Consider the following 26571-nt stretch of genomic DNA (forward strand, 5'->3'; position numbering starts at 1 on the left):
AGCCAGAGGATCTGTAAGGAGACATGCCAGTGATGCCCCTATTTCAAGCTCACTATTGTCCAAGTCACTTTCCATGCTCTGTTTAGCTTCAGTACTTAACTCAGCCTTTTTCTCAGTATCAATATCTTGCAACTGCATGTCAAAGAAGATTTTGAATCCAGGGACACGCTGCTTCGCAAAACTCATCCAGGGCTCGAGAAAGCCCCAAATGGGGAAGTCTTCTCCTTCCCGAACAAAGTGGCCATTTAGCGTTCCCTGGATTGGCCTGTAAATGAGCTCATAGTGTTTCTCGGTCAACTTGGCTCTGGCTCTGCCTGTCATCTCTTCTATTTTCCTGATCCAGTCCTCTTTGGTGGGTACATAACCCAAACCAAAGGCATGTGGATTCTGCGGCACGTTTGTCAATGCCGTGACGCCTTTCCGGCCACTTTTTCCAAGTTTTATTCCTAGCACATGTTACAGTTTGTTCATGAAATAGATTGATTGGACGCTGACATACATGTCCTCATCTGCTGCCAAGATGTTCTACACTATCTGGGCCTCGGCCAAAGTGAACCCTGAGAGGAATACGTCTTCCTCGCCATGAGTGATTTCTAGCACTAGTGTAGTTACCTTTGGTGGATGATGGATGGATGAATTCCCAAAAACAATCGCCACTCCTTTTCCGTGAGGGTATTTCAGCATTTGGTGGAGGGTAAAGGAGACTGCTTTCACCAGATGCAACCAGGGTCTCCCTAGCAATAAGTTGAAGGTGGCTGAGACATTCAAGACATAGAACTCGACATCCTGCTGAGCTGGGCCTACCTGGACTTTGATTTGCACCGCGTCCATGACCTCCCTGCTTTTATTTTCATATGCCCGAATTACTTGGGTTGTGGGCACAAAGTTTGCCAGTCTAAGGGCGATGGCATAAGTTGTGCAAGAAGGACAGACATTGATAGCTAAACCAGTGTCTATTAACACCACCGGTACCCATTTTTTCTTGCACTTAACGAATATGAACAGGGGTTTATTGTGAGCAGAGCCTTCCGATGGTAGTTCTTTGTCAGAAAAGGTTAGGTTTGGCCTGGCACTACCTGGGAAGACCAATCCCTCAAACTGTTCAGGCGTAGTGTCAATGGACAATTTAGCTTTGTCCATTGCTGACAGGACAGCCTGTTGATGCACCTGAGAGGCCATAAGAAGACCCCAAATTGAGATATCAGCTTGGATTTTTTTCAATTGCTTTAACACTACCTCTTTCTCCAACTACTTCTATTTCTGTTTCTCAACCTCTCTATCTTTCCCAGATGCCTCAACTTGATCTAAGTGCGGTGGCTTAAAATACTGCCCACTTCTTGTTATGTGATCTATCTTTTCTGCGTACCACGTGTTGTCTGAAAGGAACTCACCACAGTCTTCGTTGGTGTGAGCCAAATGTAGATTGTCATCCTCCCACCATACACCTCCGGCAGCCGACAAACAGTTGTTAGACACCATTTTGATCACTCTCACATCATAAGTATCCCCCACAGGGTATTGGGCCAGTACTGCTCTATGGTTGTCTTTAACCCTTTCTTGTTCAAACTGCTTCAGCACAATTTCCTGTTCTGTGTCCACAATGCTCATAGTGCCCAGTTCCTGAGCCGAATTTTCCACATCGGCATTCTCCGGCAGTTTTCCCTTTTTATCGGCCATTCCGGCCACTACAGCAATTCCTGATTTATTTTCCTTCGGTTTTGTTTCAGTTCCTTCCTCCCTATCTGGTTCATCACTCAACCACCCAAAGTTGTCCGTTGATCCATTGAAATCGAACCAGTCAATCTACACATCCCCTTGATCTTGCTCATCAAAGAACTACAGGTTGTCTAAGTCCTCCTCAAGTTCCGCCAAATCATCCAACCCTTGGCTCGGGCCATCCTCCCTAACCACATTGATCTCCACTATAGCTGGCAATACCACTTCCGGCTTGGCTTGATCAATCGGCACAATGTAGCAGCTTGGATCATACTCCCCCTCAGACAAGTCCTCAGAGCACTCAGGTAACCGACTCGTACTTTCCTCTAAGGCCAGCCTCCCTTCTACTGCAACTGGCACCACCACAGGCTTAGGTTAAAGTGCAGACGTGTCCATCATGTACAAATCTGTGCTTTCATGAATGAACATCGTTAGTCTGGGTAGGTGGGAAGGGGTAATATATACGCTGCGGTCGTAGGGGATGGCCAGTGTATGGATTAGGTTTAGATTGTGAGATGGGAGAACTTGATTATGGACTGGGAGAGGGTTAGCAGTTACATTTGGTTTCTGGAGAGGTGCGATCACCTTATTGTCAATGAGATCTTGAATCTCATGACACAGCCTGAAGCATTGGTTGGTGTCATGACCATGCTGCTGGTGAAAAGCACAATACTTGGCTGGGTTGTGTTTGGGTGGAAGAGGATCAAGTAGTAGGCGAGGCTTTAATGGTTTGAGGTACCCTTTTTTGATCAGCACCTTCATGGCTTGAGATAAGGGAATGTAGAGTCGTGTAAAGGTCATCTGGGATCGAGCAGGGTTGTTTAAAGTTTGTGGAGCTGTATTGGCAAAGGGATTGGCGGTCTTGGTTATAGCGGTGACAACACTCACATCCGGCGGCTGCGCAACTGTGCTACCACTGGTGGTTGCATTAGAACTGCGCACAAAAGGCCTCTTGGCCTGCTCTTTCTCATAAGTAATCAACCCTTATTTCATGGTGTCTTCAATTTGAACCCCCATCTCATGGAGCTCGGTGAATGTGAACAGAGGTAGAACGATCATTTTCTGCAACAACTTCCTGTGCAGATTGCGGACTACCATCCTTATCTGATTTTTTTCAGAAGGTCATGTGGTCATCATTAAAGCTTTGGCCCTCCACCTCGTCCCGAATTCTGAGAGGCCCTCCTTTGACTCCTGGCACGTTGCCTCAAGATCACGAGTTGTGACCTTGATTTCTGTGTTGTACGAGTACTGTGCAAAAAAGGCCTCGGCCATTTCCTCCCAACTCTGTTTCACAAAATCCTCCAGCTTTGCATATCATATCGCTACTATTCCCGACATGGTCCGGCCAAAGAGTGAGAGCTTCTACAACCTGGTCAAGCCCATCGGCCGCAAAATGTCTGAAAACAGCCGAAGATAAACCATGGGGTCTCCGGAACCGTCAAATTTATTGATGTGCGACATTTTGAACCGATCTGGTAATGTCACTGTAGAGTCGATATACCCGTCTTCTATGTCGGGGATGGAGTTAACACCCTGTGCTCTCTTGAATAGCTTCTCTAACTTGTTAACCTTAAGCACAATCGAGTCAACCTCAAACTCAAATGGAGCCTTGGTTTGATACACGAGTGCTTTGGAGGCTTATGGTGGGATCAGCTCTGCCGGATTGCCCTGATTTGGATTGCCTTGATTTTCAGGATGGGCAGTGGCTTCGGGTGCTAGGATACCCGTAGGAGGTGCATGAGATGCAGAAGCCGCTGTCGGCTATGGTTATTGTTGTTACAGCCTGTTTATTACCTTAGCCTGACGAGGTCTGACCTCTACCTGTCGAGCAGCGTCTTGCTGTAGGGTTTCGACTGTTTGCTAAAGATGATGGATTAGTTCCTCTATGCTGACTGGGGGATATTGTGCCATCAGAATGAGTGAATGATCTCGTACTGGACTAGATGTAGAAGACTGTCCCTGAGCCTGACTAGATGCAGGTGAATTGAGAGGTAACTATTGTAGAGACTGGACCGGTAAACTTTGCCTGACTCTCCTCCGTCTAGTAACCAGTAAAAGCGAAGCAAACACGGGCTGTCCTTTAACAAGATCTCCGGCTTTGCAAAGCCTTCTGACACGAGTCCAGAGCACTTGGGGGGTATCCGAACTTTTCGAAGCTATAGTGTTATACGACCTAAAACAAAGAAAGCATTAATCAAAAACCGCACAACATCTCAGCTCAGATGTTAACAACACACAGAAGTAATCAAAGCTGTAGAACTGCACTCAACACTGAATTCTGCCCCCAAAAATGGATACCCAACTTGCAACTAATATGCACATTCCTGTACAGTTTCACTGTAAAGCATATACCAGTTAAATGAGAGCCAAAACACCCCTATGAGGGGGGTAAGGTTACCATGTCCTAGTTTCGTCAGGAGCTAGGGTTCACTATTCAAACAAAGCAGTTTTCACGCAATTCTGCATTCGGGTGAGCATCATGTCCTAGTTTGGAACAGTCTCTATGGCTCTTTGACATGCAACTAGGCCAAATGGTCAAAAAAGGTACCTAATATACCTCTCACTCCTAATATCGAGAAGTGAAAAGAGGATCAAACGGTACAGCAGTAGTCCAAATCCAAGGATTGTGTTCCCATCATGGCAGAGCCCATGACCGGTCAGCCTTTTGGCAAGCTTTTAGGCAAGTTTCAGGCAAACCGCCCAGGAATAGTAGATAGCAAACACAGTGACTTAAACGCACCAATGCAAATGTAATGCATATATAAGTGTAGATAAAATTTCATATCATGAATTTCACGTCAAGTTCTCTAATTTCCCCATCAGAGTCTCCAGAAAATGTAGCTCGACTTTTTCGTAGCCCTCTTTCGGAAGACAAAATAAGCCCTACAGTATCAGACTCCCGCAGTTCTGAATCTGATTCCACAAGTGCAATGCGAAATAAATAATCACCAAAGAGTCCTAATCCGACAAATCTTTTGAAAAATTGATTTAGAATCAAATTGCCAAAAATTGACTGCTTTGCTAGATACAGAGTCGCCACCTAAATATTTTATTTTTGAAAAATTTAGGAAACCCATGACTCATGTTAAAGGCCACGTGTCCGTCATCACCAAAATTGTCTCGGCTCGGGAACTTGGGTACAAGAGGGGAAGGTCATGAATTGAGCACCCATGCTCGCCGATCAACGTTCGGCCTCTACTAATCATGATATGAATCTTATGTACATTATATGCTCTTGTTCCAGTTTATTTGGCTAGCATTACTATGTGATCTGCACACACAAGTATAGACTAAATCACAAGAATTGGAACACTTGATTCATGTTTGTTTGCAAAACTATTTCGAATATGTACCACTTGAAAAAGTAATCGCATAAAAACATTACTCAAATTATTCCAATTCAAGCAACTAGCCTTCATCCACAGGCATTCAAGCAATTATAGCAATTAAACACTTAGCCTCATGGCAAGCATGCTTTGACATGACAACAATCACATGCATGCGATATGCTAAAACGAGTAAAGGCTTATCTAGTACTCCAAGCCAAAAGAGAAATGTGTTAGAAAAATGCATGATTCCTAACTATGCGATATAACTAATGCAACACATGCGATATGCAAATCTAAAATAGGCTCGGCTACTTATCATGCCATATGAAACAATTTGATAGCATGCGGTCTAAGCACGTATTCAAAGAAGTATTAAACTAACAATGCAGTTAGAATGGTGAACCAAGCCTCGGTGCATGCAATACAAATGGGTGCAAATATGAAGTATGCTAAACAAAACATGACGCTTTAATTTAACCATCGTAAGCAATTAAGTAAAAGGGAGAAAGACGTGGGTTTAGAATACATAAACATTATTACAATATTACGCTCTCACGAAAGAGAGTCCGAATGAACTAACTAGCTAACTAACTAATTAAAGCTAAGCTAATTATTACAAAGCAAATGAAATTAGCTAAACTACTTAACTAATTATTACAACAAATTAATTAACTAACTATTCTAGTTAACTAAAATAATTATAAGACGAAATCGAATAACTAGTTAACTAACTAATTAATTACAACACTTTACAAAGTTAACTAGTTACAACTAATTAATTACAACAAATATCTAAGCTGAATATTTAAACTTAAACATGCTCGATATGCGAGGAATGCTCATGTACATGCTCGGTTTCCACCGGAACAGCCACTGTTTTGCTTCCAGAAGGTCTCTATTGCACAGTAGAACACTAACACCTTTGTCCACTTCCAGAATAACTCTACTCTGCTCAAAAAATAAATTGCTGAATTTTGCATTAATGGCCGGCTGGCCAGTAGTGAGGGCCTGCCGGCCACTAGTGATAGCCAGCCGGCCATCAAAGGTAGCCTGCCAGCCACTACTGCACAGTTCATCTTGCTGCAATAGAGAACAAAAAAAGCATGCACTGAGTGTTCTCAAGGGTTTGTTTGCACAATTCAACCCTCCTTATCATAAACAAATGAATGGATAGATAAAACTTGGTCCACATACCTTTAACTCAAGCAATTTCATTGCATGATGGCTTATGAACCAAGGTGTGCAAGTTCAATAAATGCAACAAAACAAGACTCAAACCTCCTTCATTTCATGAATTGATCAAGAGAAGTGGTGACCTTGGAAACTTGAATCATTTCATCACTGATGAGTATGAAATGCCTCAAGCTTCCATGTGTTCAATTAATGTCCGATTGAACACAAAATCAATTATTATCTTGCACAATTTTAGTCCCATTTTAATTACTTCATTTTAATTACCAACTATCTTTTAATTCATTGAGTCCAAAGGTTAGTTTAAGTCCTCTAAATGGAAAAAAGGCTCAAACCAAATGTTGTCTTAGGCATAAAAGAGACATCATACCGTTGGTAATGAACCCCAAAGGAATTAAACCATTAAGCATGACATCTCAATCTCATGCTTAAACAAACAAGTAATTTGAACCACTTTCAAAGCATAAAAAAATCCAAGAAAAGATGAAGGTTACAGAGGTGATTAAGAGTGATCACAAGTATGGAAAGCCATAAATAAATGCAATCAACTCAAATAAGATGGTGTCTAAGGCCTAGAACACCAAACTCATGAGAACAATTACACTACAAGCATGTAAAACAAAGCTCCAATGAAACTATCAACCAAATACTGTGCTAAAATAGTCTAAAAATAATCCAAAAACATGCTGAAATTAAGACAAAAATAGCTAGATTAATAAGCTAAAACATAGCACAAGCTAAGCTAGTGAGTAAGACACAAGGAGGGGAGGCTAACCCCTCCAAATTTGGACTTCAAAACATGATTTTAGCCACTAAAATAACTTTGAAAAATAGTGTTTAAAAGCTCAAAAACAGATAGTAAAAGCATGGGAAACACAAGGGAAAAGGCATTCAAAACAAGGTGCAAAGAAGAGTGAACCACCCCTCAACCTTTAATGGCCTTAAAGCCCAAGTTTCAGCCCAAAAATATAGAGTTTTTATAGCCCAAAAACAGTTGGAAAATTGCAAGAAAAAGAGTAGATAAAGCAAGTGAAGAGGCAAAGCCTTATACCTCTTGAAGAGGAAATCGATTCCAAGCAATAAACCAAGCGCACACATCCTCAAGAGCTCAAACAAAGCTCAAAGAGACTTCAGCTCAAGTATGGAGAGGTTTGGTTAAGAGTGTATAGGCAAAGGTTAAGGATACGTAGACAAGATTGTGGAAATTTGGAAGAGAGAGAGAGAGAATTGTAGAGAGAAATGAAAAATTTTGCTCTAAAATTTTTCTAATCTTCAAACATGAGAGGGGGGCCCTCTATATATAGAAAACATGAATTCCCCTCAAGAACATCTAGCCCTACACGTAGGAGCAGATACAAGCATCTGGGCAAACAACTGGCGCAGCTGTCACAAAATATCTGCCAAAGATACTGGTGGTCGACAGGTCAAATCAGTGGCCGGCAACCAAGAGTGATAGCCGACAGTCTAAAAAGGTGACCGGCAGGCCACCAGAGGCTGCATGCTTAAAGAACACTTGGTTTGGTCCAAAAATGACGCAACAGGTGTGCAAGGTTTGAATGGCTCAAAGTTATGGTATTCCCCTGAGAACTTCAAACACTTGACAAGCATATAGACTCATCATTGGGTGTGCATGCAATGACGTCCAAGTCGTAAGGGCCGTCAAAAATGGGATGTCTACACTTTGAATTTGATATTCATAGAATTTTCACTAGCACTGGTTAGTGATTGAGTGGTTTTCTGGAAATATTTAGTAGGAATTAATCCTTCTTGAATACAGTTCATATCAGTACTGCTATCAATTAGGCTGATGGCATCTTTGATAATAAAATAGGGTTTTATTATAAAAGTGATTCTAATATACCATTTCTGAAAGGTAACCTAGTTCATAAGCATTAAATACTGATTTTCTGATTTTACTTGATTTTCTTTCTGTTCTGAGGTTTGCCCTTTATTTTTAAGGTGACTATTGATTGTTTTGATGTCATTAAGAATAAATTGGTTAGCAGTTTGGAGATGTTTTACTTCTGTTTTAAGAACATTAATTTCCATTTTAAGATCTTGGATAGTGACTGGTTTTTCAAGTATCGTGGAGAATTGTAGTCTACTCAAAAGCTCTTTCATACTGTAGTGTTCTAGAGGAATAGCTTCTTCATTTTTATGGTCGTGATAACATAATTATAAAAATTTTAATTTGATTTCTGGATCCTTAATCTGATCTGCTAATTCTAGCATAGATTTCTAATCATCAGTTAAGACATTAAGGCTAGTACCTTCTAAGTCTAAACCATTCATTTCAACTATAGTTTTCCAATAGTTAGCCTCAGTTAAAGAATTTACATTACTGGTTGTGCAAAAACATTGTTCTAGAGTATCAGAGTCAGATCTGGACTCAGATAGGCAATAAATTTTGGCTAGATTATCATCATCTGAACTGGTTATACTATCATCACTAGATAGGGTTTGTAGAATCTGTTGTAGAAGATGTTCATCTAAGGACATCTCATTTAATTTCTATTTTAATTTAGCTCTACACTTATTCGCATAATGTCCTGATTTTCCACACTTATAGCAAGTGACTTGTGATTTATCTTTCTTTGTATAAGATTTATGTTTTCCTTTAGCTGATTTTCTAGGTTTTTGATAGGATTATTGGGGATTAGATCTAGTCTTTTTGGAATATGTTCTCCTAAAAGATCTTTTATATTGTCTCCGTTTCTTAGATTTAGAAGGATACTGAATTTTGGTATCGTAGGCAAATTGGTTGCAAAATTCACCTAGTTCTTTTATTCCTGTTAAATTTTGTTTTTTCTTAAGATACTGGAGTTTAAGGTCATTGCAAAGAGAAAGACCTTCTTCGATAATAATGCCAATAAGTTGGCCATAAGTATACTGGTTATAAGGAATTTGCATGCCATTATGGCAGTCCCTAAGCTTTTTGCGGATTTTTTCGGCAAAAAGGTTAGGAAGACCATCAACAAATTTAGCCTTCCAATGTTCACTATTGGCATCACTACGTTGTATAACTTTAAGTAAAAAAAACATCTTTATACCTGCAAAAATGGGTTAAAGATGGACATCTAAGATTCTGTAAAACTCACCGCTACGATCGTTATTACCTACTTCGTGTCTAACAAAATGGCATAAGATAGTCTGTATGAGAGTGTAGACAGCATCTTCATTTTGTTGAACTTTATTGGTGATGGGGTCAATTTCAATCTTAAAAGAATTAAGTATTTCATTCAGTTGGGGATTAGATCTTGTGATGGTCTTCCCAACCTTTTTGTCAAAAAAATCCGTAAAAAGCTTAGAGATCGCCATAATGGCATGAACAGATACTCATTGAGATTGCCACCATGGAGATCAAGCATACTTTACATGATCCTTCCATGACTGCCAGTCCAATCCAATTCAGTAAAACTACCATCCGCAATATCATGCCGATTTCTACATGGGGCATTCATCCACATACCACTCATCAACTTAACATTCGCAATAGAGAAACGCGCTATAGTTATTGGGACTATATCAATGCATTTACTTATGCATTCTATTGCCAGAATCCTATCCGCAATCATTCCTGGTTTATCCGCATTTGTCTCGACGTCCTCAAAAACAATTTATCAAATTGGTTTCTCTTTTGATGGGATAAATTTGGGCTACAACTTGAAGTTTTACCAATATCTATCTGTGAAGCCTTTAATGTATGGCAAATTGCTTATTCTCATTTACGAGGACAAAAGGATATTTCTATGACTAAATCTTTGGTTCATTTTACTATCCGTTTTAGTATTCCATCGATATGGAAATGGGATTTTTAATGTGATTATCAGAATAAGATTCCACGTCTCAAAAGAGTTTTCTTTGTAAAATGGTGAGAGAGGATATGAATCCCACTTTACTAGAAACTATCCAAAAAATTAAGACCTATACTCAAGCCTGCTAGGATGCAATTCCTAAAACAATTCCCAATCAACCAGTCATTCAAAATCCTTTTTTACAAATTCAAATAGAATTACATCAAAAATACTCGAATTTGTCAGAAATAGAATTAGTGATTAAAAGCATGGATTTCATGAAGGAATAATTTCTCCAAACTATTTCCAGTGATGACACCTCTATGAAATCCGTTACTAGCGGTCAATACCAAGAAGACCCAGACCAGGATGAAAATGAATTTGTTGTTCTAGCTAGCGAATCACAAGATCCAACAAAAGATGAACCCAACTTTGGTGATTTTGGGGATTCACTCATCAGTATGATTGCCAAAAAGATTGACAAGGAGAAAGATTAAAAAAAAAAAAAAAAGGAAAAGGCAAAGCATGAGTCCTTGTCCCTCACTAACATCATTCATCTATAGCGTCGGCACAAAATGATAACCAACAGTACATCCACTTTTTGGAAAAGCAGATTCCTTTTCTGCTATCTAGCACAGAGACCGACAATTGTCTCACTCTAGTCCAAAGAAGATAAGGATGCTGAGTCAAAAGAAGATTCCCACTCAATTTTGAGGATATGGACGATCGACTCCAACCACCAAGGACACGCCACATGTCCTCACCTTATCTTATCTTTTCTTTTCTTTTGTCTATAAAAGAGATGTCCTCACCCTTTTTGAGGCATAGTTGTTTTTAGAGTTTTTCTTTTCTAGAATTTGTTTTCTTTTCAAAGTGTGATATCTGAGTGTGGTCTCTCTCTCTCTCTCTCCTTTGTAAAAATTCCCAGTTTATGATATATAAATTAAGTGTTGAAGAATTATGTTGTTTTGAAGATTCGGATTATAAGTATTTTCTTCTTTATTATGCATGCCCGTAAATTTACTTGTTGATATGATTAATGTTTTAGAATTTTATCTTGATAGTAGAAATATATATTTACAACAGCTTCAAGCAAACGACCTGTATTTACAACCGTATCTTTCTAACTAGTTAGAATTTTGTAATCAACAAATAATCAGGATCCAGCAGTAGATCCAGGAACAGATCTACCTGTGGGCAGCCGTCGTCCGGCCTCCACCTCAACAGTAAAATCATGAGACCATATATATAGGAATTTAAATCTAATATAATAATAATATAAATTATAATATTCCTAGGTTTGTGCTTAATAAGGGTAGACTAGAGTGAAGTTAAATGGGACGTCACTCAAGTCGCGTATAAGTTAGAAAACCGTAAAGACAGTGATTGCATATAAGTCTGTTCCCTTGTAAAGTGTTAACAAACGTACTTAGCTATAAGCCTATGTCAAACACTTTCCTATTTTTATGGGTGTGCACATGTGCCTGCCTATGTATTCCCATTGATTTTTTAAATTTTTTATGGTAGATTTGTTAGAAGTATCCAACTCAAATGAGGTGAAAATCTCTGAAGCATATGAACTCTCTTTGCATTGATGGCTTGGTCGCATTTGTGATAGAGAGACCAGAGAAATGGATTTGGGCGAAAATTTAACTAGAGACCATCCAAAACTTAGCTGTGATGGCTCAGAAAGAAAACCCATCTAGAAACAAACACCGGTTTTATTTTGTTTTTCTTATGTTTTTAGCAACTAGATGCCACCCAAAGCTTGTTTTCTTTTTTTGAACTTTTTAGAAGTTTCTAAATTAGTTATATCTAAAAAAAATATTTTACAAAAATTAACTTAAATGTGAAAAAAAAAATCATTAAAGATAAATAAAAATTTGTCTAAATATAATTTTTAAAAAATCATGCCCAATAGATATGCATGTTTTATTTTTTGGGGGAATATTTGTATATGCAAAGTTTTAATGTTATAAATGTGTAGATAGAGAGAGGGAGTTGATATAGGCCCTTATTATAATTTAAATGGGTATCAACGACCCATAAGCTATCAATCTGTGTTCCTTTGGCTATATAGGTCCCGTTTAGTAGAACTGTGAGAAAGTGATTATAATTTATAATTGTGAACATAAGTTAATTTTTTACTTATAAATTAAACTTCTCCTCCCCCACTCAAAGAATAAGTTGATTTTTGACATACAAAAAGTTATAAGTTGTATTGTTAAGCTGAACCAAACACATCAAAATAACTTAAATTAAACTAAAAACTGAAATAAGCTGAAAATAAGCCTTACCAAACGGGGTCATATTGTCTGTCGAATTCCAAGAGCACTCCGGCCCATTCATATATTTTTAAGGGACAATTACAAGGGAAAAAAAAAAAAAAACTTTAAGCATTTTAATAAAATAAACTTGGGAGCTTTTTTTTTTTTTTGATAAATCTCCTTTCTAAAAGTTTTATTCCATCCAATCCATTTTCTTTTTTACTATTCCATAAGGTCTTATTTGAGGTAAGAAGACCAAAAATCCTAAATCTCTCCTACCCCCATTAATATTGATATTTAATATTGGTTGTCATTATATCTTCGCTCCAAAAAAATACATTAACTGCACACCATTATTTAATGTTAATATATATTACACACAAAAAATTAAACATGATTCTTTAGGGCTTGTTTGGTAACGTTTCCGTTTTCAGTTTATATTTTTATAAACTGGTTATTGTTTATTTTTTGTTTATTTTCAGAAAAACATAAACTACAAACACATTTGGTTTAGACAAAATGTTTAAAAAAATTTAAAAATATAAAAAAGAGTGAGAAATGGCAAGCGGTGGTAGGTGGTGACGAGTGGTGACGGCGGAAGACGATGGTGAAAAATGATGGCGGGTGGTGGTGGCGGAAGACGGTGGTGGAAAATGGTGGCAGGTGGTGGGTGATGGTGGCAGAAGACGGTGATAGAAAGTGGTGACAAGTGGTGGGTGGATGGGTGGTGGTGATGGAAGACGGTGGTGGAAAGTAGTGGCGGGTGGTGGTAATGGAAGACGGTGGTAGAAAGCGGTGACGGGTGGGTGGATGGTGGTGGCAGGTGGGTAGTGAATGGCGGGTGGTGGCGGGCGGGTGGTGGTGGTGGCGGGTGGGTGACGGTGGTGGGTGGTGGCGATTAGGTGGTGGTGGTGGTGGTGGTGGTGGTGGCGGGTTATGGGTGGTGGTGGCGGGTGGGTGATGGTGGTGGTGGTGATGGTGGTGGTGGTGGTGGTGGTGGCGGGTGGGTGGCAGGTGGGTATGGTGGTGGTGGCTGGTGGTGGCAGGTGGGTGGTGGCGAGTAGGTAGTGGCAGGCGGATGGATGGTAGTGGTGGGTGGTGGTGGTGGTGGTGGCGGGTAGTGGATGGCGGTGGCAGGTGGGTGGTGAGTGGTGTGGCGGGTGGTAATGGCGGGCGGATGGATGGTAGTGGCGGATGGCTGGCGGGTGGCTGGTGGTAGATGATGGTGGTAAGTAGGTGGTGAGTAGTGATGGCGGGTTGGTGGCGGATGGATGGTAGTGGCGGGTGGTGGGTGGTGGCGAGTGGGTGGGTGATGGGTGGTGGTGGCGGGTGGTGGTGGCAGGTGGGTGGTGAGTGGTGGTGGGGGGTAGGTGGTGGTGACGGAAGACGGTGGTGGAAAATGGTGGCGGGTGGTGGCTAATGTTGGGTGGTAAAAAAAAAAATCAAGACTCAAAACGGAAACACATTTTTTGAGTTTACATTTTTTGGCCAAATTTATGAACTGAGACCACTGATTTATAAATCAAAAATTTACCAAATAAGTTTTTATTTGAGTTTTTTAAATTTTTGTAAACATAAACTGAAAACATAAATGTTACCAAACGGCACCTTATTGATTGTCATTATGTTTTGGTAGCTCCCATGCATCATTAATTGTCATTATGTTTTAGTAGTTCCTATGCATTCAAATGTTGACTGTACGTGATTACGTAAATGTTCATATTAGATGACGTGAATGTGAGTGTTTGCATCAGATGACGTTGTGGTAAAAGTGATGTTAAGATTCACATCAATATTGCATCAAATTACGCAACTACAAATCTCGACTTTTATTTGATTGCAAACATGACGTGAATGGTCACACTAAAACATATGAATGTGAATGTTCACCTGAATTATGGAATATATATATTAATATTATGAACATTAACATTTATATTCACATTAATATGTTTTAGTGTGAACATTCACGTCATCTGATATTAACATTATGAGCATTAACATTTATATTCACATTCATATTTTTTTAGTGTGAACATTCACGTCATCTGATATTAACATTATGAACATTAGCATTTGTGTTTACATTCATATGTTTTAGTATGAACATTCACGTTATTTGATATGAACATTCACGTTTTCACGTAAAGTCAACATTTTGATGCATGGGAACTACCAAAACATAATGACAATAAAAAAAAATCATGTTTAATTTTTTGTGTGTAATGTATATTAACATCAAATAATAGTGTGTAGTTAATGTATATCAACATTAAATATAAGGGAATAAAAATTTTAAAAAATAGTGTAAATCAAAAAAAATGACCTAATGAAATAAAGGTACAAATATATGAAAAAATGCTTCATACCACTAAGCCTCCGTTTGGGAAGTGGGTTGGCTTTTTGGCTTTTTGGCTTTTTTGGCTATTTTAGCCTGGGCTAAAAAGTTTGGTTTGGGAAGGGCTTTTTGGCTTTTTGGCTTTTTGACTTTTTTGATTTTTTTTGTGAGAGAAGAGTGTAATGATTATGTGTTGGATGTGATGTTTTGTTTGTTGTGGCTAAAATAGCCTGTTTTGTCTTTTGTGGCTATTTTAGCCCCAACCCAACTTGCCAAACACCACCTTAGCACCACTAATGCACCACTAATGATGTGACATCAAGTGGATCCCACCACTGATGTGATAGTTTGGCTTTTGTTTTGTTTTATTTTTTTTTCTTTACATTGCCACCTCATTAGTGGTGTTTTTAGAGCTTCAAATTTAGTACCCTAAATCACCACTCATCAATAAAAACCCCAATAAACTTTTAGTTTTCAATTTTATCAATTCATACCCTAATAATTTGATTTGTTTTAAATCTAAATTATTCGTCTATTTTTGTTAAATAAAAGGGCAAATTACACAAATAGTCCCTATATTTTAGGACTTGTATCACTTTGGTCCCTGACTTTTCAATTGTGACACATTTGACCATGAATTTTGAATCTTGTTCCAAATAAGGACAATTGAAGATATCATTAGATTTTTTAAGAGTAAAATTGTTAATTTGATAAAATAAAAACTAATTTGACAAAAATAAATGTCAAACAAATATTTTTGAATTTTTAAAAATTATTTCTACCTACTAAAAATAAAATTATGTAAAATTGATAAATCTTCTAGACATTTATTTATTTATTTTACCAAATTAATTTTTATTATGTATTTGGAAGATGATCATGTAAAATTAATTTTAAAAAATTAATCATGTAATTTTTATTAATTTTACATAATTTTATCATTGGTGGATAAAAATAATTTTTTAAAAATTAAAAATATTTTTTCGACATTTATTTTTGTCAAATTAGTTTATATTTTATCAAATTGATGATTTTACCCTTGAAAAATCTAATGATATTTTCAATTGTCCTTATTTAGAACAAGATTCAAAATTCATGGTCAAATGTGTCACAATTGAAAAGTCAGGGACCAAAATGACAAAAGTTCCAAACTATAGACACTATTAGTGTAATTAACCCTAAATAAAACTGATAGAAAAATAATATTTTAGATATTAAACTCAATTTAAATATATATAAAATGTATAAACTATCATTTTTTATTAAATTTAATGACTAAAATATCTGTTTTTTTTATCAATTTTACTTTATAGTAATAGTTAAATGGTTTAAATAAAAATTTGTCTAAATATACTTTTAAAAAAATCAAGCCAAATAGATATGCATGTGTTTATTTTTTGGGGGAATATTTGTTTATGCAAGTTTTAATCTTATAAATGTGTAGATAGAGGGAGGGAGTTGATATAGGCCTTTATTATAATTTAAATGGTTTTCAACGGCCCACAAGCTATAATCTGTGCTTCTTGGGCTGTATATTGTCTGTCGAATTCCAAGAGCACTCCCGCCCATTCATATATTTTTAAGGGACGATTACCAACAAAAAAAAAAATTAGGCTCTGAGCTTTTTAATAAAATAAACTTTTAGTTTTCAATTTTATCAATTTATATCTTAATATTTTGATTTGTTTTAAATCTAAATTATTCATCTATTTTTGTTAAGTAAAACTGATAAAAAAATAATATTTTATATATTAAACTCAATTTACATATATATAAAATGTCTAAACTATAATTTTTCATTGAATTTAATTGCTAAAATATCTTCCTTTTTTTATGTAATTTACTTTATAAAAATAGTTAAATGGTTTAAATTGAAAATAAGTAAAAAAATTTACAATTTAAATTGGCAATTAAAAATTCAGAATTTATTTTCTTATAAAGGTCAAATTCTAAGGTGATTTTTGTAATTTCTCCTATTTTTTAACTTAGGGAAAATATAGCCCAAAATATCGTTAACAAATGACAATAAATTTTTTACCTTCATTTTTAATATTTGATACAACAAAAAAATAAATGTCAATAAAAAAATAAACTCATTTGACGGAAAATATCATTTATTTTTTAAAGATTAAAAATATTTTCAAGTCTAAAAAGAATTTTCAGAAACTGTTAACAGGTCCACTTGTGTGCAGTTGTAAGGCTATAACTTGGATGAACACAATCGACGGCGAATACACCATTTTATTTTATAAATATCAACTATAAAAAAATACAATTGAGTGTGTTTGATTTAAATTTTTTGAATTAAATTTTTAAAAAATTAATTTTTTTTTATTTTCATATTTTTTTTATTTTTAATAAATATTTTTAAAATTTTAAATATTTTTTATTTTTTTAAATACACCTTACTTAGATATGTTTAAAAAGTAAAAAAATTATAAAAAAATATTTTAAAAAATTAATAAATACATAAAAATATATTACATTCTTGTATTTTTTTATATTTTTGGTATTTAATAAAAATTTTTTAAAAAAAAAATTTACAATTATTTTACTTTTAAGGTGTATGTTAAGCGCGCCTAAAAAATAAAAAAATTACTAAAAATATTTAAAAAATTCAATAAAAATAAAAAAAAAACACGAAAAAATTATTAAGTAAAATTTTCTAAAAAATATTTTTTGAAAAGTAAAAACAAGCAAGGTGATTGTTTAGGAAAACATAAGCCCAAAAAGATTTTTGTAGAACATGTACATGTAATTACATCCAGATAAGTTACAATAAGAGGTTTTTTTATCTTCTAAACACTGGGCCAAATCGTCAAAAGTGAATAAACATATTCGTCGTTTCTGTGCTAACTTCATGTATATTTTTAGGACAATTTTTAGTAGTTGAAATTTATAGTACAATTTCTAAAAAAAAATTGCATCTTATCACGCTTAAGTAATAATAAATGTTAAAAGTGGCAGTTATATAACAATACAAAAACAGGCTAAAGGAAATCACGAGAGAAACAAGTCACTAAAATATAGTAAATCATTCAAAATAAAATTCCCCCAATACAAAAGCTCCCCTCAAAAATCTCCCAAAGAATCCAACTCAATGTATGTAAGTCCCAAATACAGGGTACTCTCTCTGCTCCAATCACCATATGGACTAAAAATGACCAACCAGTACTAATAATATCATCACAAAAAATAGTAAATATAATGAAAACATAAAATAGAAAGGTAAAGCTCCCTTCTAGTATAGCAAACAAAGGAGTGCCCATCCGAAGATCAAGCTCGCGACCATCTTCTCCATACACCACAACTTCTCGGCTCCACTCTGCAATGTTAAGATTTTAGGATTAGTAGAAGATGCAGCAAAGCAAAGAACAAAGTCATGCTTGAGAAAAATCACAGAAAAGAAATGATACAAATTAGTTGTTCTACCCTCTCTAATATACAAATTAGTTTTCACATATATATGATAGAGACTATGACTTTCAGTCATTCAGGTTGTAAAGGTAACAAAAACATTACCTTTTCTCTAGTTTTTAAGCTTAGGTGCTAAAGAGTTTTCTTAATAAATATCTTTGGCCTACAAAAATCCAAAATGCAAGCTTTTTAAGCCTTGCCAAATAAGAGGAATACTTTCATTTTATCTTAGCACACCAAGAAACTATTATGTGCTAATAGGAATGTTTGGGGCTATTGACAAGGATGTAATTAGAATTTTATTACTAATTAGGGGCGCATTATCTTTTGGGAGGATTTGCCGTATAAAATGAAAAATATATTCTTTAAAGTGTTGTGGCAAACAATAATCTTCACATAGGGCAGGGCCTCCTAGTTCCGTTCCTAACTATTGAGATAATACTCAAAGAGAATACAGTAATTTTCATAGGACACATTTGGGTTTGGTTGTATCTTTGATTTAGAGTGTATCCAGCACAAATAGATGATCCTGGCAATAGCAGGGCTATGTTGACACTAGGAGCCACCCTTATTATTTTTTTGAAGCAATTATCCATCCAGCTTTGTCGGTGGTATTGCCCTAATAACATTTGAGACCACACATTTTTGTGAGTAATAACAGATATTATGTACGCAAGACATACACAAATGTGTGGTCTTAAATACTATTGAGAATAATAGGTGGGTGAACATTACCCTCTTCTTTAATTGGTTCTTTTATTGGAATCCATTGCTTTGGACAGACCCTAATGGAATTACCAATCACAAAGGAGAGTAATGTTACAAATTTGTTTCATCTCAACCTGGCCAAATTAAACTAAAGAGCCACTGTCCAGCTTTAGGCATAGCCCCACAAACTACCAAGGTGGACCTCAAAATGTGTAGTGGCCAAAAATATGCATTGAAGTGTACACATCAACAAAAATGGGCCAATTTAACTCATTAATGTATCAACTAGCTAACATGCCCATTAATAGTTCAATAGACCAGCTAAAAACAACCCACTAACTACCACCAGGCCCCATCCTAAACCAACCCATTCATTGTTAAAAAAGATAAAAAATCATCCTTGTGACTAACTAAATAACTAGCCACAATTAACACATGACTTACTGAATAACAAGTTTTAACACATAATTTAGCTTACATACATTGGAGCTTCAAAAAGCACATGTCATTTACTTACATAAACTGGCACTACATGACTATTAACTTATCCACGACAAATGCTCTTAAGGGCATCAACATTGGATGTGTTAGTAGAGATGTTAGTGTCAGCATTTAACAAATAGCACATGAATTGCACTTTTAACAACTCCGCCCTCGTTTGGCTAAGATTTTGCGACTAAAAAAACACAAAAAGACAAAATACGCTATATGAGTCACTAAGACAAAATACTACTTTTTTCCATAATCATTACACTTTTTCTCTCACAAAAGTCAAAAAAATCCCAAAACAAAAACCAAACGAGGCTAAAAAAGTCTCAAGCTAAAAAAGTTGACTATATTAGCCAATGCCAAACGACATGTTAAACAATTTGTTAAATTTTTCGGACACTAACACATTTGTTAACTCTGGCTAGCTTAGCTAGCTTAATCAACTTAGTTACATTTTTTTTTAAAGATTCTCTCATAGGCTCGTGGAATGGCGCCCAGTTAGTGAGCTGTTTTTAACATCAACATTGTGCACTCATGTAAATGTTAACTTAGCAACATTTTAATAAGTTAAATCAAGTTCAACTTTATCCCACACGATTACTTTAAGATCAGAACTTTTAGCACTAAGGGCATTTCCATCAGACTAGTTATCTCTAACTTTTAGTTAAAATAGTAAGTCAATCTTCAAAATCTCAACTCCATCAAACTAGCTATCAAGCTGGCTATTTAGTTATTGTGCCAACAAGTTCCTCAACCACTATACATTTCACATGTGGTTTCTTGGTCAACTAGCACCAAACCTAATTACTAGTGATTATAATAGCAAAAATTATTTAGCGTCTCATGTGGCAATGCTACATGGGGCATCCACACTATTAATTAGTGACACCTGTTCCAATATGCCCTCTATGGCATTGCTGCGTTGTATACCGAATAACTGCTCTACAATTGGACCCTAGCTATGATTTTACATTGCCTTTAGCATTTTTTTGTTCTTCTCATTCTACCCTAGGTCAAAGGACCATTTTCCTATCAAAAAAAGCATCATTCCAAGCAAGCCACATAAGCTTCTCCACATCTAATCAACCGGCTGCAATCACACTATCTACATCCAAAGGGACTCAAGATAGAGGGTCAGAAGTTTAACATGAAATGATTGTACAAGAAGTTAGCAGTGAGGATTGATCATTTTCGACACGAATCCTATGCCAAGACATGATTACTAAAAAAATAAACAAGTCAGGTGAACTATCAAACTCTCATAACATGAAGTTGTTTACTAAAAAACTAGTTAAACATTTTATTTTATTTTTTTATTAAAGTCATGAGAATGTTTAAATCACTTATGTCAGATTATTTTTGTTTTGCATTTGTTAATATTTCTAACAAATGATAAAAAAAAAATTCATATGCCACATTAACACAATACGATGATGTGAAAAAATAAATGAATAGGATTAATATTGATAAAATTCTAACAAGAAACGAAATAGCAGGACAGGCACAACCAAGACAACACGATTGCCACCCTAGCCCAAGGAAAATTATTAGGTAGTCCCAGAATATCTGTACGTTGTGTTCCTGACAAATGATGAACCGCAAAAAATAGTAGGTGGGTCATCACTAGTCTCACATCTACTTACCAAAGGTGGAACAACATTGTCTCATTTATAAAGTATTCATTGTGTCATTAGTTGAGAGTATCATGAGAATAATGCAACATAGTACTCAGAGATTACAAAATAATTATCTCTACTCAAGTTCAATAAGACATAACCATATGATATTACCCTACAACAATTACCAATAGCTATTCCTCATGTTGTCTCCTCAAATACCAACATAAAAGTAATGGATCCCACTATATAAACCAATCACATTAAAATAGAGTACCACATGGCAAATACCTTAACTGTATACAAAGTTTATCCCACTCAAGAGCTGAGTAATTTTTGCATGTTTATAGGGTATGTTGAGGTGATACCTTCCTCTGTTGTGATTAGTTTAGACAGTGCAATCTCATCATATTTATGTTAATATTTGAGAGACAACGTAATGATATAACTATCTGTAATTGGTACATGGTTACCCTATGGATATGCAATAATTTTTTAGACTAAAAGACCCAAAATATAAAATTAGAGGACCACACAAAACAGGGGTCTGATTTTGTTCCCACAACTAATAAAGTGCGTAAACAAAACATAATTTGTGATTGGTTCAAAAAGTAGTTATGTCTACAACTCTGGTACCATCAATACGATTGATGAGAGTCCACTATTTTTGACTAATCACAAATTGTGTTTTGCCCAAGCACTTTATTAGGTAAACAAAACACAATTTTTGATTGGTTCAAAATAGTTAGATCAACAACTTTGGCCAGTGTCAATAGTCTTTATAGATGAGAGACTGTTGGTTTAAACCAATATCAAATTATATTTTGTTCACACATTTCATAGGGTATAAACAGAGCCATTTTCTAAAACACAAGCAGAGAAAAATTACTCTATCTAAAAAAATTATTAAATAGTTTCGAACACTAGTGAAAACCTACATGCTCCCGACAAATGAAAAAACACAATCGACCCTATTCGGTCCTTTCATATCTCCTAATTACTTAACGGGTTATCATATCACACCATAAAATTTGCCGCAACGCCATTGGTTCAACCTACCCCGTACGAAATGCCACATGCTCGGAAACTACCCAATAATTATCGCCTACACCCCATGTCTTAGCAAAGATCGATTGTTTGTTGAAAACTTGAACTTAACTAAACTAAAAATTATAGTTAGCTTGTTTTTGGGACTTAGATTTGTGATCCATCACTGTAAATACAACACCACTAGTTAAAATGCTCAGATCTCTACTCGATCGAACAGATCGAGCGCTCACTACACCTAGGAGCACGATAGCAAAATGTCATTAACGAGTGAACCTAAAAAAACACCACGTACCTGATCGGAAGCAGATGGTGCAGGCGATGTAGTCGGGAGAGACGGCGCCGGAGCTCCAGTAGGCGGCGTCGGAGGACTCAATAGCGGAGACAGCGCCGGAGATGTCGGCTTCTTGCTTGGAGCCGGCGCCGGAACCAGAGCAGGTGGAACAGCTGGCGTAGGCGACGGTGCGGGAGGCGGAGGAGATGGTGGAGGAGGCGGAGGACTCTGCGGAGCTGGGGTAGCCGGTGGTGGAGTGGCCGGAGGCGGAGTAGCTGGTGGTGCAGTTGCCGGTGGTGGAGTAGCTGGCGGTGGAGTAGCTGGTGGTGGAGTTGCTGGAGGTGGAGTGGCCGGTGGTGGAGCTGAAACCGGCGGAGCGGACACCACAGGAGGTGGCGCCGCCGTGGGGCTGGTGGTCGGAGCAGGAGTTGTCGGTGGTGCTGGATTTGAAGTAGGAGGAGAAGCTGTAGGAGTAGTAGGAGTAGGAGGTGCCGGAGTTGCAGTCGGAGATGTGGCCGGAGATTGACCTCCAACGCCGGCTACGACAATGCAGATAAAAGCTACAACAAAGACGGACCTGCGATCCGTATCCATGGCCTCACTGGTTTAACGTGCGCACTCTCTCTCACTTTAACCTGCGCACTAGAGGCTAGAGACTAGAGATAGAGAGAGAGAAGGTGAGAAAGGAAGGTAGAGATATGGAAGTGTATAAATAGGCGTGTAAATTTCTATCTTTGAAGCGTTGTACCTCTATCAACAACACCATGGCCCACACCGGAGGACACCTGTTGTGTAGCGTCTGATCACAGTTTCCCAGATCACATTAATTATCGTGTAGAGTCGCCAGAGGCTATTTTTGTTGTTACTTTTTTCTTTTTTACGATGGTTTGTTTTAGGAAGTTGATTTAAAGTTTTTTTTTTTTTTTTAAGGGTAAACTACAAATACTTTTCAAGGTTTGATAAAAATATAATTTTTTTTTTTTAAGTTTGAGAAATTATATTTCGTCCTTTGAAGTTTATATTTTCATAATAAATTATTCTTTAGGATTTTTATTTTCATACAGATTTTCTCCTAATTTATTATGTAAATTTGACTTTCAGGAAACAATTTGTAATTTCTCAAACCTCAGAATCTGTATTTTCACCAAACTTCGAGGGAGGTGTTTGTAATTTACCCTTTTTTTATATATAAAAAAATAAAAAATAATATAATTTAAAATAAGTTAAAAATTAAAAATAACTTTTAGTTAAATTTTCAAAATAAACCAATATCCTTGTTTGTTTTATATTTAACAAGCCAGTGGCAGTGTGCAATTAGAGAAAAAATAAAAATAAAAAATAAATTAATTAATTTTGGCAAATGTTATTTTTTGACTTTTTGAGCTAAAATTTATAAAAATATAAAATAGATAAAAATAATTAATAAGACAAAATATCACATTAAATTCATAATCATTTCACTTTTTTTCTCACAAACTTCACATCCAACTAAATAAAAAATTAGTCTATTAAAATAGCTAAAAACTAAAATAACTTATTAAAATAACAACTTTTCAAACACTCACTAAATATATTGGGATATTTTAGAAAGTTTGTTAAAAGTTGATTTTTTAGATTTTTTGACTTTTTTGTCTTTTGATGGATAAAAAATGTGAGAGGTGATATGATTCATGCTTGGTTTGAGAAATGGGTTGGTTTTTTGATTTTTTAATTTTTTTTGCTATTTTAGCCTAGGCTAAAAAAACTTTGGGAAGGGTTTTGGATTTTTTTTTGCTTTTTTAACTTTTTGTGAAATAAATAATATAATGATTATGAATTAGATGTGATATTTTATCTTATTAAATTAAAAAAATTATTTTATTTTTTGTGATTAAAATAGCAAAAAACACCTCAATCTTGTCTTTCCAAAAGAAGGCTCAAAATGGATTAACAGCTGAAAGTTGGCTTTTAATTAGCTTTTCAAATGAATCCATTGCCTAAATGGTCGGAATTTTCTTAATAAAATTAAGTCTTTAAATTCAAACTTTGTTCATGCCTAATCAGTTCAAAATTAGTAACCGATATTAAGTCAGGCTATTTTATTATATTTTAAAAAGTAAGTTAAAAATTAACTTTTTGACTTATTAAAAAATATATAAAAAAATAAAAAAGTGGTATTACTTAAAAAAACTAAAAAATTGATTTTTTAATCATGTTACCAAAATATGCCTAGTAATTTTTTTAGACTAAAATATTTAATTCTCAAATAAGTCTGTAGTAATGAAATCATTCAACTAAAAAGCATTTAGGCCTCGTTTGTTTTCAGATGTAGAATGAAAGGGATTTATAGTGAGAGAATTAATAGTGAAAGGATTGTTAGTGAGATGATTGATAGTGAGGGGATTAAGTAAAATTGTGTTTATTTTGATGATAGTTGTTAGTGTAGGAATTGTTAAAATATTTTTATATAAAATAATAAAACAAATAAAAAAATATAAAAAAATTAAACATTAATATTTAAAAAAATGCCCAACATGTAAAAAATAAAAAAATTAAAAAAAAATTTAATCCCCTCACTGTTTTTCTAATACCACCTCTACCTCCTCCATCTCGATCCCCCTTTCAACCTCCATCTTAATCCCCTCATCTATCATAATCTCTTCCCCAACTCTACAAGCAAACACAACATTGTCTATGTTTGGAAAGTAAGTTTTGAGGGTTTTTTTTGGCTAAAATAGTCACAAAAAACAAAATAGATTTTTTAGCCCAATAAAACAAAACATCACATTCAACACATAATCATTACATTCTTTCTCTCACAAAAAAATCAAAAAAGTCAAAAAAGTTAAAAACCCTTCCCAAACCAGACTTTTTAGCCCCAGATTAAAATAGCCAAAAAAATAAAAAAACTAACCAACGTCCCAAACGAATCCTAAATAACCTCATCTCTATTCTAATCCCATCCTACATTCTAACCCCCCCCCCCCCCCCCCCCCCAAAAACCAACGGAGCCCTAATGACATGGGATATAATTAGGAGGCGTTTGGAATTTTTTTTATTTTTTTATTTTCTTGTACAAAGATACGTAAAAGAAAAAATATAGATAATTATTTGAAATTTTGTGATTTTTTAGCTTTTAGGCTATATTTGACATGCCATATTTGGGTTAAAAAAATCACAAAAAGATAAAATAAATTAATAAAATTAATAAAACAAAATATCATATTTAAATCATAATTATTTTATTTTTTATCTCACAAAATTTAAAAAAGCCAAGAAGTCATTACAAACTAGACTTGTTAACCTCAAACTAAAATAATCAAAAAGTCAAAAAATCAATTCACATCCCAAACGAAGACTTGGTTAAAAACTTAGGTAGCGTTTGGTAGAATTTTAAAATTATGATTTGAGAATGAAGTTGTATTTTAAGTTTGTGAGTTTTGGAATTATGATTTGAGTGTAAAAAATTTGTTTAGTTATGAGTTTTTAAAAGAGGTTTTAATTGAGTTTGAAATTTTTGATGTGACATATAATAATATTTGATTCAAAAACGTACAACTCATAACCAAACGCATAACCCAAAATTCTATTCAAAGCTCATAAAAAAATTTAAAAAAAATTCTTAAAATATTTTTTATTTAAAATATAAAAAATAACATGTGCCAATTTTTTCAAAAAAAAAAAGAATATTGTTCTGGTCAACCTGCCGGTCAACTAGTTGGACGTCTGTGAGGACAACCAGATAGGTCAAATTTCACAATTCAAAGTCCCGCCTAAAACGAGTTTGCAAAAATAAGTGTAAAATTAATTTTTTAAAATTATATCCAAACATCACACTCAAATATGAATATAAAATTATGATTAAAACTTCATACCAAACGCAACGTTAATTACGTTTTCAAACACGTCTTATAACCAATGATGTGGTAAATATAACGAAAGTTTTACTCTTTTTTTAAAAAGTTAAATATATATATATATATTTATATAAATAAAGCTAATTTTATATTTTTTATATAATTATGTTAATTTTTTTAATAAAACTACAATAACAAAATACAGAGATATATATATTTATATAAATAAAACTAATTTTATATTTTTTATATAATTATATTAATTTTTTTAATAAAACTACAATTACAAATTACAGAGACGAGTCTATGGTTCGTGTTGTGTGCCTAAGCACATCACAGCACTGTGCTGTGGGCCCTTGAGGAAGGACTCGTGTTCAACTTATTTTTGATATTTTGAATTCTTTATTTTATAATTTTATTAAATAGATTATTTATTAAAAAAATTAAATTAATTAAATATCTTTAACTTCATAAACCAAAGCATATTTATGTTTCAAAAAATAAATGCTTAATATGATTTTGATAATCTTTTAGAAAATAATTATGGCT

The 26571-nt window shown here is 35.1% G+C and overlaps 1 protein-coding gene across 1 annotated transcript; it reads right to left on the minus strand.

The window, feature by feature from the left end:
- Window positions 1–17651: 17651 nt before the first annotated feature.
- AGP9 (arabinogalactan protein 9) lies at window positions 17652–23083 on the minus strand. The gene is made up of 2 exons (XM_028262669.2): window positions 22208–23083; window positions 17652–17960 (listed from the first exon to the last, which is right to left on the minus strand). The coding sequence occupies exons 1-2, from the start codon at window positions 22778–22780 to the stop codon at window positions 17877–17879; spliced, it is 657 nt and encodes a 218-aa protein (XP_028118470.2). The 5' UTR covers window positions 22781–23083; the 3' UTR covers window positions 17652–17876.
- Between the last annotated feature and the right edge of the window lie 3488 nt (window positions 23084–26571).

The sequence above is a fragment of the Camellia sinensis genome, chromosome 2 (assembly GCF_055761805.1).
Source record: "Camellia sinensis isolate YWXY chromosome 2, ASM5576180v1, whole genome shotgun sequence".
Taxonomy (NCBI): Eukaryota; Viridiplantae; Streptophyta; class Magnoliopsida; order Ericales; family Theaceae; genus Camellia; species Camellia sinensis.